Here is a 12128-nt window from a genome sequence, read left to right as displayed (position 1 = left end):
TTCACAGAATCAGAAGAAGCTAGTTTTTCCAGCTCCCAACCTCTTAGTTTATTTCAGAGAATCACTTTCCAGAATTTCATAGAATCAGCAGGAAATCACTTCTCCCTGAAAAACTGTTTGGCAGAACTCCTGCTGGAATCAATCAGCTCTGGGAGCTCTGCCAAACGCACCCTTAGATTTACAGCACCAACTCAAGCTACAACCTACTATTATCCTATATAGAGCAGGTCTACATCAGTTAGAACTTCGTATATCCTGATGATCCAACCACTTGGGCAAACCAGTAAGATCATGTTTTCAAGCTTTACAAGTCATCACCGATGAGATATATGATGACCACGTGTCGCAGATATCCATGAACACCACTTGACTAAGAACTCCCCACAGCTAAGTGCATAACGACAGCCATTAGGATTCCAAGGATGCAACCAGCCACAACCTGACATGTCCAAAGAGAGAGCATGTTACACCTAGCATATTACATGTATCCGATAGTGATAGTGACTGCTGTCACTCAGTTGTATCAGACAATGGGAACAAAAGAGAAATCATTCGAGGTGATCATGGTGGTATTGTGGATAACAGGATGACGGAAACAAAGAATATTTTGTCATAAGCATGAGAAAACAATTGTCTATACAGATGAACTTATGAATGTTCATATGCACAAGTGCTTATCAATGATAGTAGGACAAGCTGAAACTGATGGATAATAGCAGGTTTTGAGAATGCTGTAGCTAAAAAGGTGCATCCAGTATATAACTATATGTTCATCCCTTATACCAATGAATCAGTCTATGTGTTTTGCGAATGTCTGTACTAATTTGCAAGGCTATAGAATAGTTAAAACGTCAAGAATGACAATATGAAGGGTTTAATCTTACCTGAGGAACAGTATGTCCAAGGATTTCACGCAATGGCTTTGTCTCTGATAATGGGTGTTCCTGTGGAAGCTCGTAAACAATTTGATTCAGCACCTGAAAGGATTTGCAATTTGCATAAATAAAATATTAGTGTCCATCTTGCCATAACGTCACATAAAGTTGAAAATATCATGTGGTGAATGAGAAAATATCATTGACAAAAACAGCGTCTCATAAAAAAAGAAACTCGAGCCCCAGGAGAGACGTCCTAGGGCATTTGCTAAGAGTCGAGAAAATGGCAATTCATACTTAATGTTTCATAGTTAATGCTGATTACGTTAGGTTGTCAATGGAGAACTTCAAACTAAAATTCAACATTCATTATTGCTAATACAAAGGGTACTAATTCACCACAGAACTGATCTCCGACACGGATATTCATCACCAAACTGCCGAATGTCCCTTCAAACAAGGTGGATATCATCCAGAAATAAATCCAAATTTTATACCAAAAGCCAAGTACTTATCTTGCAACTATAGCCAAATATACTTTGCACAAAAGAAAGTTAGTGACTCTTATTAAACACAAGTTAAGGTGAGGGTGACAAACCTCTGCCTGTTTTCCAGCGTGTAACCGAACTCCAAATGCATCATGCATCACCTGCAAATAGAAGTTTAAGCAAAGTCAAAATCAAAGGTTACATTCACAAGAACAGTTGACTTCCAGTAACATATGTGCATCCTTGACTCACTGTTCAAGACATGAAGTCATGAACTATTAGTATTGTTAACAAAATGTAATTCTAGAAGTTTAGCAATATATAAATGCAACAGAGCTAAATCAAGATGAAAACAAGCAAATGAATGCAAACTACTCTAATCTTCTCTAAGTAAAATTATCATGTTGGACAACAAATAGAATTGCGAATAAATAATTTCAAGCAAAATCCGCACCACGCATGCAAAGACCAGTGCAGTTGCAAAGGTGGCACTACGAAAGCCTTCTTGGATTCCTACAGCCACTGCAAGTGCTGTCACTGTAGCTGAGTGGGATGATGGCATCCCTCCAGAAGCTATAAACTGTCTAGCATCCCAACGATTATCTTTGTACCTACATCAAATCAATGTTAGAGTGAGTGCTAGGAAAACTTTGAAAAAACATGCATATAATATACGACAGCTGCTGTCATCTCATATACCAAGGCAATAGAAGTATGTATTGATAACATTTAATTTTGGTTTTGCAGAATAATATAACAACTAAAAAATTGTCATTCAGAAGTCAGAACACAAGTAATTTACTCTCACTCCCTTTCCAGATCCAACCTGAATGTGGCAAATGATTAGAACAACAGAGATAAACTCTTAACAACTTGTTCATTCCTGTTAGAATATACACAAAGTGTTCCCAAATTTTCTACCCTGATGCCAATTAGGTGCATACCTATAAAATGATCACCAATCAACCAATTTTGATTTCAATAATATCCAGCATCTCAGAAAGCACTATATGGTACTGCGTAGCGGCAATAAGCCAAAAGGCTGAGATAACTGAAATTCAAATGCAAGGGCAGGATATATTTTGATGCCCGTACCCCAATACCAAGTTTGCATCTATGTTGAGACAATCTTTCAATATTATAAATATAAAGGCACTAACTACTGAGCCAACATGTATGCAACCAAACACATAATCCAAACTGCTGCATCATCAAACATACTGAGATACTTGTTTTATTATTCACAATACAATCCGAGTACAGGTTTTGGGCAGCAAAGGACTCCAAACCTAATTTGCACAACACTAAAATGTTCTGAGTGCTAACAGGTAACAGCAAAAGTCAAATTACTAATAATACACCCCAAGTGGTGTCTCCACTGCGGAAGTACATAATATACCTAAAAGCCACAGGGAAATTTTATCTTATGGCGTTGCAATTGCCGTCCAACTACCAAACCACATGAACTAGGCGTTTCTGTTACATCTGACATCTCAGAGTACTGAACCACATGAACGAGGAATTCCCGCCCGAATCATGAGTACTGACGAGAATGGGGCCTATTCTGAAACGCGGGCGCGGGAGACCATGCTATTGCGACGAAGTAAAACTAAAACGCTGATACAGGGAAAAGGTGTCCCGCTGAACAACCCAGACCCAGAGGATCTGCTGTCTAGCTGCCAAACCGAGCAACAGAACTGAAAAATCAATAAAATACTAAATACAAGTACCCATAAGCCACAAATCCTAACTCATGTTCTTATCACACGATCTACGAACCCCCGAACCACCAAAACAATCACATGATTCCCTCCAGCTACGCATTGCCCGCACGGGGGGCACCGAACGCTCGAGCGACAGCGACGCAGCCACCGGCGGGCCCGGATCACCCGCTCAGAAATGCTGCGGCGGGACGGGAGCTGGAGCGGGAGAGGTACGGCTGAACTGACGGGGGGCGAGCCGGACTCACCAGGTGGTGAAGACCTTGGAGGACTGCGCGATGGCGAACGCGAGGAGCGCCGCGACGAGCGGGTAGTTCACCACGCCGGCTGCGGCGGCGGCCATCCCCATCTCGCGAGCTCCTCTCCTCTCGCCGGAGCGAGATCCTCCCCTTGCCGCGGACGCGGGGAACACGAATCCGCCGCGAGGAAGCAACCGGGAGAGAGGAGGAGCAGGAGAGCCTTCTGGGTTTAACGATTTGTTTTGTTTTGATGACGAGCGCCTCGTATTTTTTTTTCCCCCTCCTTTGTGCTTTTCGTTTCGTAGTCGTAGGTTCTTCTCCCTTCCCACTCCTTATTTTTCTTCGCCTTTATAAAATTTTCTTTTTCCGTCCTCTCTCTCTCTCTCCCTCCCTCGTGTAAATGCCGCCGTATCGCGTAGAACTCCGCTACGCCCACACGCTTGAGATACAAGCTTGAAGCTACTAGCCTACTAGTACTGCCTAGTCAACATTTGTCTTTGTCAAAGAAGCTTCTCCATGTGTTATGTGTGCTAGTCAGATACTATCCTCGTTGAAGTATTTTGAGATATTGTATATTTGTATTGCCATAGTACATGAGCTGATCTTTTGTCTATGTACGCTAATGCGCTCCAAACCGCCATGGTGGTTACCATGGACGCAGACACGCAGGTCGTCAACGAAGGGATCTTTTATCGCGTAAAGTTTTTTCTTTCAAGGAAAAAGAAAGAAGAAAGCACGAAAGGTTTTTACTTTACTCTTGTCGATTCCTTCTTCGAGTGCACAAGCACAACGAGTGTAAGCGGTCGCCGTTAGGCTGGTGCGTGGTCCCTCCGGCCGGATATGCTCCGGCCGCTAGATTCGAGCACCCGAATATGCTGGCTGCCTCCATTGAATTACACACAAGTACCAGTCCGAAATTCCGAATTGCAATAACCAGCTAATATCAAGAACGCTATAAAAAAGCAGCACTGGTGTGATAAGGCAGTAGTATTAACAAAACGACATGGACGTGCATCTGATCCTTCCCTTCACCAATAATTTTGATCGCTAATCCGTGAAGCCAAACGCCGGGAGAATTATGGGCAGGCACATGGTCCGGTCAGCAGCCCGCGGCGTCCCATCCATCCAGACAGGCGCAGGGCCACAGCCGCGGCAGTCGAGCGATCGATCCATCGAAAGCTGCAGCAGAGAGGCGTGCAATCAATGCCGGACCAGATCTAGCGAGCAAGACCCACCAAGGCCATGTTTAGTTACCTCCCAACTTCTAATTTTGACACTATGCAAAAAGAAGATTCCCCGTCACATCAAACTGTGGTACATGCATGGAGTACTAAATGTAGATAAAATTAAAAACTAATTGCACAGTTTTATTGTACTTTGCGAGATGAATCTTTTGAGCCTAATTAGTCAATATTTGGACAATAATTCACAAATACAAACGAAACGCTACAGTGTGCTACAGTGCTGGCACAGTAATTTTGCATCTCCCAATTTGGCCAACTAAACAAGGCCCAAAGCAAATTTGCACCGGGTGTCTTGTCCACAGCACAACGATAGCAGTGAAGCGTGCCAGCACGAAACTGCCCTGGAACTGAAATGGCCAAGCATCGATCGTGACCGCGGAAAACAACCGAAGTTAAAGAGAGCCCCGAGCATCCTGAAAGCGGAGGAACAATGGATCACGCACAGCTTCTGACCTCCCGTCGTGGCGAAAGTTTTACAGATTAAGCGTATCACATCATCAACCGACGCCTGTGCCTTTACAGCGATGATGGCTCTCCCATCTTTGCTTCGTGGACACTCCTGCCATCATACGCAGATTTTTTTCCCCACCTGAAACAATGGTTTCTACGGCTCTACGGTTCAGGCTTCAGAGGTCCGTCACTTTCTTCGCCCAGCGCCTTCAGTCAAACCGCACCCCGCACGGCTGAAGTCCCACGTAGCACGCTTGATTGACAGCACTGCATGCTCGAATAAATACCACGGCTCCACTGAACAAGGACCTGATCTGGTTGGCGCTTCATTTTCAGGACGCTTCCTAGCACATAGTCCAAGTGCCTGTATGAAATGAAGCAACGATGGCAAATGATAGCGGGTAATGGTTACTCGGTGTGATGCATGAGCATGAAGAGCGCTGACCGACGACGGACTAGCTGGGGAAACGGGGACGAACCTGTGTTGCCTGTCTATCCGTTTCTTTGGTTGTGGCTTGCGAGCATTAGATTCTGTACATGACAGGCAGCCAGCGAAGGCCCTCGTTCTGTTTGGCGTGCTGACGAGAACTACTCTCCTTTCCCGACGAGTTTGACTAGTTCAGCTTTGGCAGCTTCCATGACCACCGGGAAATCAACCTCCACGTAGCGCCCCCTGCCAGCGAAATTTCAGCCCGTGAGAAATTGAAATCCGTGGGAAGGTAAAATAGATGGCAGGGGCATGGAAGAGATCAGACAGACCAGAAGTGGTTTTTGGACCAAGTGGCGGATGGAAAACCTGGGCTAGATATGCCATGCATAATCCTGGCAACAGCCCTCGGAGTGAATTTCGCAAACGAATTGCTCTGAAGGAACACCTGCGTTGCAGTGAAAGTGTTGTCATTGTGCATTGCGAGATGCGAATAAGATGAACATCACCATGGAAAATGCACTGATAAAACCTTACCTTTATATCGGCCTGTAAGAATGGGCTGGAGTAAGCAAAACCAAACACCGAGTCAAATAAATGTTCAGATGAGATGAGAGCAACCCAAAGGACAAGTGAAGATCATGGAACGTATTGATTAGGAAGATGAAGGACACAAACCTGCTCTTGTGCGGCTGAGCAGGGTAGTCATTCTCTGAGGTGGCTTCAGTCTTGCTAAAGTACTCCGTGATCTTCTTTTGGATGCACTGAGTGTGCTGGGAACCAGAACAGCCATCAGTCCTTTGGCACCCCTTGACAGCAAAGTTTGCTAGAGCAAACATAGCATCCAATTTCATGATCTGTTTTGACAGCAACGCAACAAGGATTAGTTGAGGCAAACCAGCCACACAGCTGAGAGCTGCAAGTATACTGGCCAACCAAATAAAAAACACTTGGATACTGGATAATGCCAGCTAAAATTTGCATAAGAAACAAACAAATCGCTATTTATGGAATAAGGGAACATTTGGAGGAGACAGTGAAAGGAGTTGCTGTGCACCTTTGAGCTTTCTACTTCAGAAAGCCATTTTGTGATATTTGCTGATAGTGCGTTCAAGTCATCTGGTTTCTTTAAGATCACGTAACAGTAGGCCGGATCTTTTAGTTCAAATGAAATTTCTCCAGAGAACTGATTTACAGAGGAAGATAAAAAATGCAAAGAGTCAACATAGAAGCAATTGTAGAAATCTGAGGCAAATAGAGTTATACAATTGCTAAACAAAAAGGTACACGTTATAAGCCAACTTCTGTTCTTAACTGCATAAACCTATAGGTACAGAATCAATCTTTAGGAGTACCCCCTCAATAAATAGAGCAACAGCCATAAAATTAAAGTATATTGTGCGATTACTATGGATAAAGACTAATAAAAGTATAGAGTCAAATATATGTATTTTCTTAGAAACAAGATGCATTATCTATATGCAAATACAAATGGTAAATACAACCTGTAATCACAATTCAATACCTTAATGCATAGTGACTGTAATATAATATTTTCACCCCACAGCAGCCTAATTTTGGTACTTCAAACAATACATTCAGATTTGGCTGCTGAAAGAAGGGGCAAAAAAGTATAAACATGCACCACAACACACAAAATTCATCCTCATGTGTGCAGTGCACCAAATATAACACCAGCAATTCAATTGAAAAGGTTTAAATTTTGGTTTCAATACTTGATAAGGCTAGACCATCCTGCACTATTCACAAAATAGTTGAAAGACAGCCAGGGATGAAGAGAACTGAATGAGCACCATGACAACAGTTGTATTAATAAGAAAAAAAGTGTGCGGTTCAGGCAAACCTTTAACTGTTGCAAATGATCAATAACTTCATTCACTGTGATGTTCAGATCATTGGCTATTTTTGTCATGTCGAAGACAGAATTTCCATACTTGGTATCTGACCTGTATTTCCAAGAATAGAGAATCAGAATCTCAGAAGAGGACACATAAACAAAAGCAGATCATGTTTACCTATTCAGAACTGATCGAACTAGTACATCCTTGTCTGCAAGCAGTTGTGCTGACGTCTGCATCAACATAATTCAATGAATCAGAAGTAAAAGGAGACAAGTATGATAGCCTAACAAAAGAACAATGCCATGGCATATTCCCATGATTGAATGCCTAAGTGAAGTGTCCCTTTAAGGGTTATTCTTTGATTACTGGACTAGTACCATGGTCATCAGCTGAGCATACTAAGGAAGATTTTGGTTCATAGTGTGCCAATTATAATAAACCAACCACATCCAGAATTCCAGATCGCTGGATCGTTCTAGAAGTATTAGATTTACCTTGTGAAAATACAATGTGCAGGTAATGCTGAACTGAGGAAGCAAACGGAGATATTGCTGACCACCGATTTCTAGTTGCGTTAGGACTGTCAAAAGCACCTGCAGGATGAAATGATCAAGTTTGACACTAACATCTGGAAACTAGATGTGCATGTGCTACTCAGGATTTCATATTGGATAACAATGCAATGGAAACAATAGATAACTTTAGGGGATCAGAATTCCAAGTACCTATAACTAAATGGTAAAAAAAAATCAGGGGGAAAGAATGCCTAGATACTTGCTCAAGTTATTTGAATAATAGGTAACACAGAAAACAGCTATCATGGTGATCATGAATGCTCTAAGTTGACACCACTTCAACATAGAAAAGTGATCTACAATCATATAGCTATGCTACAGCAAGATCTGTAGCATTTGGAAGCAACACACCTAGATTACAGACTACAGGAGGCAGATGTCAACAAATTTAGTACTCTAAACAAATGAACAGAGGATAATATCTATAGTAATACGATGAAAGTGATAAAAATGTACCACATCATCATATAAAAGAGTCTAGCTCTAAGATCCATGATATGCACACGGAACACATCCACCTGCAACACAATCTTACGCTAGAATATAACCACGTAACTAACTGAAATGTAGCATGAACACATGGAAAAAGAAACTAGGTGCATTCAGCTGATAGCTGATGAGTGTTGATGCAGGTACGAACCTCCTCTTTTATATCAAACTTGCGTGAAGTCAACTCTTTAACCAAAGAGCAAATGGACCCTGTTGAATTGTCACAGGAAAACACCTGGTAAAGAAATTTGCTTATCGCATATTCATCAACACCATCACTGTAAAAAAAAGGTTGAGTAAAGTCATTACATAGATAGCTTAAAGCAGATTGACCATGTACATTAGAAGATGATAAGATTCACCTGTGTGAAAGACTACGGATCTTGTAGAATGTCGTTGAATCAAGAAGTAGATGACAATGTGACAACCTTCCATCCCTCCCAGCACGGCCAGTTTCCTGGAAAGAGCACAGTAAGATGTATTGAAAACAGAAAGCAAAATGGAAAAAGGTCATTCATTGAACTAGAAGTTCATTACCTGTACGTATTCTTCTAAGCTTTCTGGCAAGCTATAGTGAATCACCTTTAAAAGGGGAAATGCTTGAATCAGTCCAAGTGATGAGTATAACTTCGCTTAAAGTCGTACGCTGTCTATTTGAAAGAATATGTAAATACTTTATGCTAGTCATACCCCTTCAACATCACTTTTATCAAGACCCATTCCAAATGCCACTGTTGCAACGACCTTTGGTCACAGTGAGGAGACAACAAAGTTAATCAACGCCTGCATAATGCATTTTACGGAATAGGCACTGACAAAGAACTGCCATTACCACTCTTATTTTATTAGAGCAGAAAAGCTCCTGTACGCGGCTCCTATTCTTCATAGGAAGTCCACTGTGGTAGCTCTACAAAACAAAATCAAATCTCAAGAAACAATAAATGCAACAAAAAGTCTGTCATGTCAAGGATGAATACTGACCTTAGCACTAATGTTGTTGTCACATAGGTACTTTGAAACATAGTCAGTTTCTCCCTGTTGAAGACAAAAATTGTTATATTTTTGCAACAGAATTGTATCCAACAGATTTAGGTACTGAACAGATGTGTAAACCATCTTGAGAAAACAGAAAAAATTCTACCTGAAACTTGCAGTAGACAATTATACTCCTCATGTCAACAAAAGGGGAAGATTTCAACAACAGCATCAAATCCTTTAGTCTGTTGGAGGGAAAAAGGGATTGTCAGCATGTTCCAACAGGAACCAGATCATGTGGCTTCTTTAATAGCCTCATAGGTAAACCAACTAAAGAGTCCAGCATTGCCTGATTGCAATCAAGACATTAGGATAGAAAGCAACCTACCTGTTATCGCTCGTGCTAATAGATAGTTGTAGATTGTCCCTTATTTGAGATGTTTTAATGAGATTATCGGATGGTATTTCTAAGGCATTCACTATCTCCTCCAAGGTTTGAGTTGTCGCAGTTGCAGTCATTGCAAGGATACATTGAACATTAAGCTTTCTCCGAAGTAGTGATGCTCGGAGCCTTAGATATGAAGGTCTAAAATTATGAGACCTGCACATTTGTTCAAGATAAGTCACAAATTTTTCTAAACTAACACTAAACAATGAGCGGCAAGCAAATAATAAGCAAGAATAGGGAAGAACAGTGATAATATGATGTATAAGAGGAAACAAGCAGACACAAAGCAGAAAAAAGTTTAAAAAAATTTGGTGCAAACTGCCAAAAACTTTCTAGTGTGCAGCATACCAACTGAAGTACTGAACTACAAGGACACGTCAACTCACCATTCAGAAATGCAGTGAGCTTCATCAATCGCAACAAGAGATATTGGTAGTGCATCCTTAAATATGAGCAGAAATTCTTCATTCAAGAATCTTTCAGGGGAAACAAAAAGCACCTGGCCACAAATGGAAAGGGATTCAGCATTGTCAAACAGGTTGGTGTCAACATCACCACCAAAAAGGATTATGAAGAAGCATATCAGATTGGAATTGGATTCTTTTCCAATGTATATTGAGACAACTCTAGATTTCAGCTCGTGTTGTGTTTCAGCTCTAGCCTACCTGGGACTAACAAGATTTGCTGCTGCTGTTGTCTGTCTTATATTTAATTTTGACTTTCATGTCACTTCATCAAAACATACTATATTGCGTTAACATAGACCTGATAGGCAGGATCCCTAACTAACTCAAACAAAAATGACAGAGGATGCAACATTGGTAGTCCAAAACCAGGAGTCAAGGATGTACCTTTATGTCCCCTCCACGCAACCTTTGTAATGTCTCATGAAACTCATCGCCCGTCTGAGTCATAAAGTAATGAACACACTGATCAAAATAAGAATGAGTACGATGACTACCAGAAACAAAATATATACACCTTTGTTTACCTGACTGCTTGCAAGAAGACCTCCTGGCAAAAATGCTGGGAGTTTCCTTAGTTGGTCCACCATCAAGGAAAGCAGCGGACTCACCACCAGTGTCAGTCCAGACAAAAGCATGGCAGGAATCTAAACAAAGCATCCCCTATCAGCTAAGAACTATATAGATACAAACTCAATAATTCAAAATTTCTCACTGCACCTGATAGCATAGTGACTTGCCCGCACCAGTAGGCAGCACAAGCATCGTTGATTCCCCTGCAACAATCTTCTGGATTGCCTCAAGCTGCCCCTTGCGGAAAGAGTCGTAACCATAGACCAACCTGAGCAAACTCTCGAGATTCTGCTCGGATGGGTCTTCTCTCGCCGCTTCCACGGCCTTAAGGACACCAACGTCACCAACCGCTCCCTTCTTCTCCCGTTCCATCAGCGCCTCAGCCACGAAATCACCTTCCTCGTCGCCGCATCCCTGGGGCTTCACACCACCAGCCCGCTGCCGCCGCCAGGAGCGGTATTTCGTCGGGCGCCTCGTCTGCGCGTTCCTGAACGTCCTCCTCCGGCCATACCCATTGATGTTGAGCCGCACGAAGTTCCCCTCGCCGCCCCCTCTCGGCCGCTTCGGCTGTTCCGCCTCCGCCGCCGCGGGGGGCACCTCCGACACCGAGTTGGGATGCACCCGCTTAGGCCTGGCCCGTGGCGGCGCGTCCGGCTCAGCGCCCTGCGTTGCCGCTGCTGTTGGTATCTCAGTGGGCGTGGGAGCTGGAGCTGGACTAGACCCGGGGGCGGGGGAGCTGAAGGCGGCGACGGGATCGAAGGAGGGATTGCGCGACTGGACGAGGCGGCGGAAGGAAGAGGAGGAGACGGTGCTAGTGGCGGCGACAAGCGCGGGAGCGGCGGCGATGCGAGAGGCGAGGCCATGCGGATCGGAGAGCGCCGCGGAGGGGAGGGGAGGCGGCGACGCGGCAGCGGCGCAGGCGGATGCCCCAGGCTTCGGTTTCGCCTTGGGCTTGGGCTTGGATTTCACGGTGGCGGTGTGCTTGGTGCTGGGACGGGGCTTGGGTGGCGGCGGGGGAGGCGGCGAGCGGCCGCGGGGCGGGGAGGCGGAGACGCCGGAGAGGAGGGATCCCTCCGAATCGGAGTCCCCGGCGTGCGGCGGGGAGTACATTGGCGGTGGCGCGTGGGGGGCGAGGCGGTGCTCGTCGCCGTAGTCGTGAGCGGCAGGGCGGGGGAAGCGAGGGATTTGGGGGAGATTTGCGCGACTTCCCGCCAAGGCGCGGCAGCTGTAGCGAGGAAGTAACTGGCTCGCCCGGGTGGCCCAGCCCATGGCGCTTTTCCCATCTGTTTATCCGTCCA

At 44.0% G+C, this 12128-nt stretch overlaps 2 protein-coding genes across 2 annotated transcripts; both read right to left on the bottom strand.

Annotated features, from left to right (window-relative positions):
• Positions 1–3617, bottom strand: LOC117865335 (uncharacterized). The gene is made up of 5 exons (XM_034749501.2): positions 3333–3617; positions 1818–1974; positions 1474–1524; positions 885–977; positions 1–439 (listed from the first exon to the last, which is right to left on the bottom strand). Exons 1-5 carry the CDS (start codon positions 3431–3433, stop codon positions 371–373), a joined length of 471 nt encoding a protein of 156 aa, XP_034605392.1. The 5' UTR covers positions 3434–3617; the 3' UTR covers positions 1–370.
• Positions 3618–4669: 1052 nt separating this feature from the next.
• LOC117862458 (ATP-dependent DNA helicase Q-like 5) lies at positions 4670–12021 on the bottom strand. Its single transcript, XM_034745939.2, has 21 exons — positions 10978–12021; positions 10785–10904; positions 10645–10698; positions 10180–10292; positions 9734–9946; positions 9512–9590; positions 9352–9405; positions 9203–9277; positions 9061–9114; positions 8908–8952; positions 8733–8827; positions 8522–8648; positions 7801–7899; positions 7481–7536; positions 7309–7411; positions 6502–6630; positions 6123–6301; positions 5982–6006; positions 5777–5892; positions 5497–5690; positions 4670–5381 (listed from the first exon to the last, which is right to left on the bottom strand). The coding sequence occupies exons 1-20, from the start codon at positions 11938–11940 to the stop codon at positions 5606–5608; spliced, it is 2784 nt and encodes a 927-aa protein (XP_034601830.1). The 5' UTR covers positions 11941–12021; the 3' UTR covers positions 4670–5381; positions 5497–5605.
• Positions 12022–12128: the final 107 nt, after the last annotated feature.

This window comes from Setaria viridis, chromosome 7 (assembly GCF_005286985.2).
Source record: "Setaria viridis chromosome 7, Setaria_viridis_v4.0, whole genome shotgun sequence".
NCBI lineage: Eukaryota > Viridiplantae > Streptophyta > Magnoliopsida > Poales > Poaceae > Setaria > Setaria viridis.
This window is presented reverse-complemented; position numbering and strand designations above follow the sequence as displayed.

Bases quoted from the DNA above. Each gene is read 5' to 3' on its own strand.
- LOC117862458 (XM_034745939.2), bottom strand. From the start codon at position 11,940: ATGTACTCCCCGCCGCACGCCGGGGACTCCGATTCGGAGGGATCCCTC. The intron at 9,278-9,351 runs GTCAGTATTCAT...TTTGTTTTGTAG, and splicing joins ACAACAACATTAGTGCTAAG to AGCTACCACAGTGGACTTCC. The intron at 5,893-5,981 runs GTAAGGTTTTAT...ACTGCAACGCAG, and splicing joins TCTTACAGGCCGATATAAAG to GTGTTCCTTCAGAGCAATTC.
- LOC117865335 (XM_034749501.2), bottom strand. From the start codon at position 3,433: ATGGGGATGGCCGCCGCCGCAGCCGGCGTGGTGAACTACCCGCTCGTC. The intron at 1,525-1,817 runs GTGCGGATTTTG...TTCTATTTGCAG, and splicing joins CACTGGTCTTTGCATGCGTG to GTGATGCATGATGCATTTGG. The intron at 440-884 runs GTAAGATTAAAC...TGGACATGTCAG, and splicing joins TTGGACATACTGTTCCTCAG to GTTGTGGCTGGTTGCATCCT.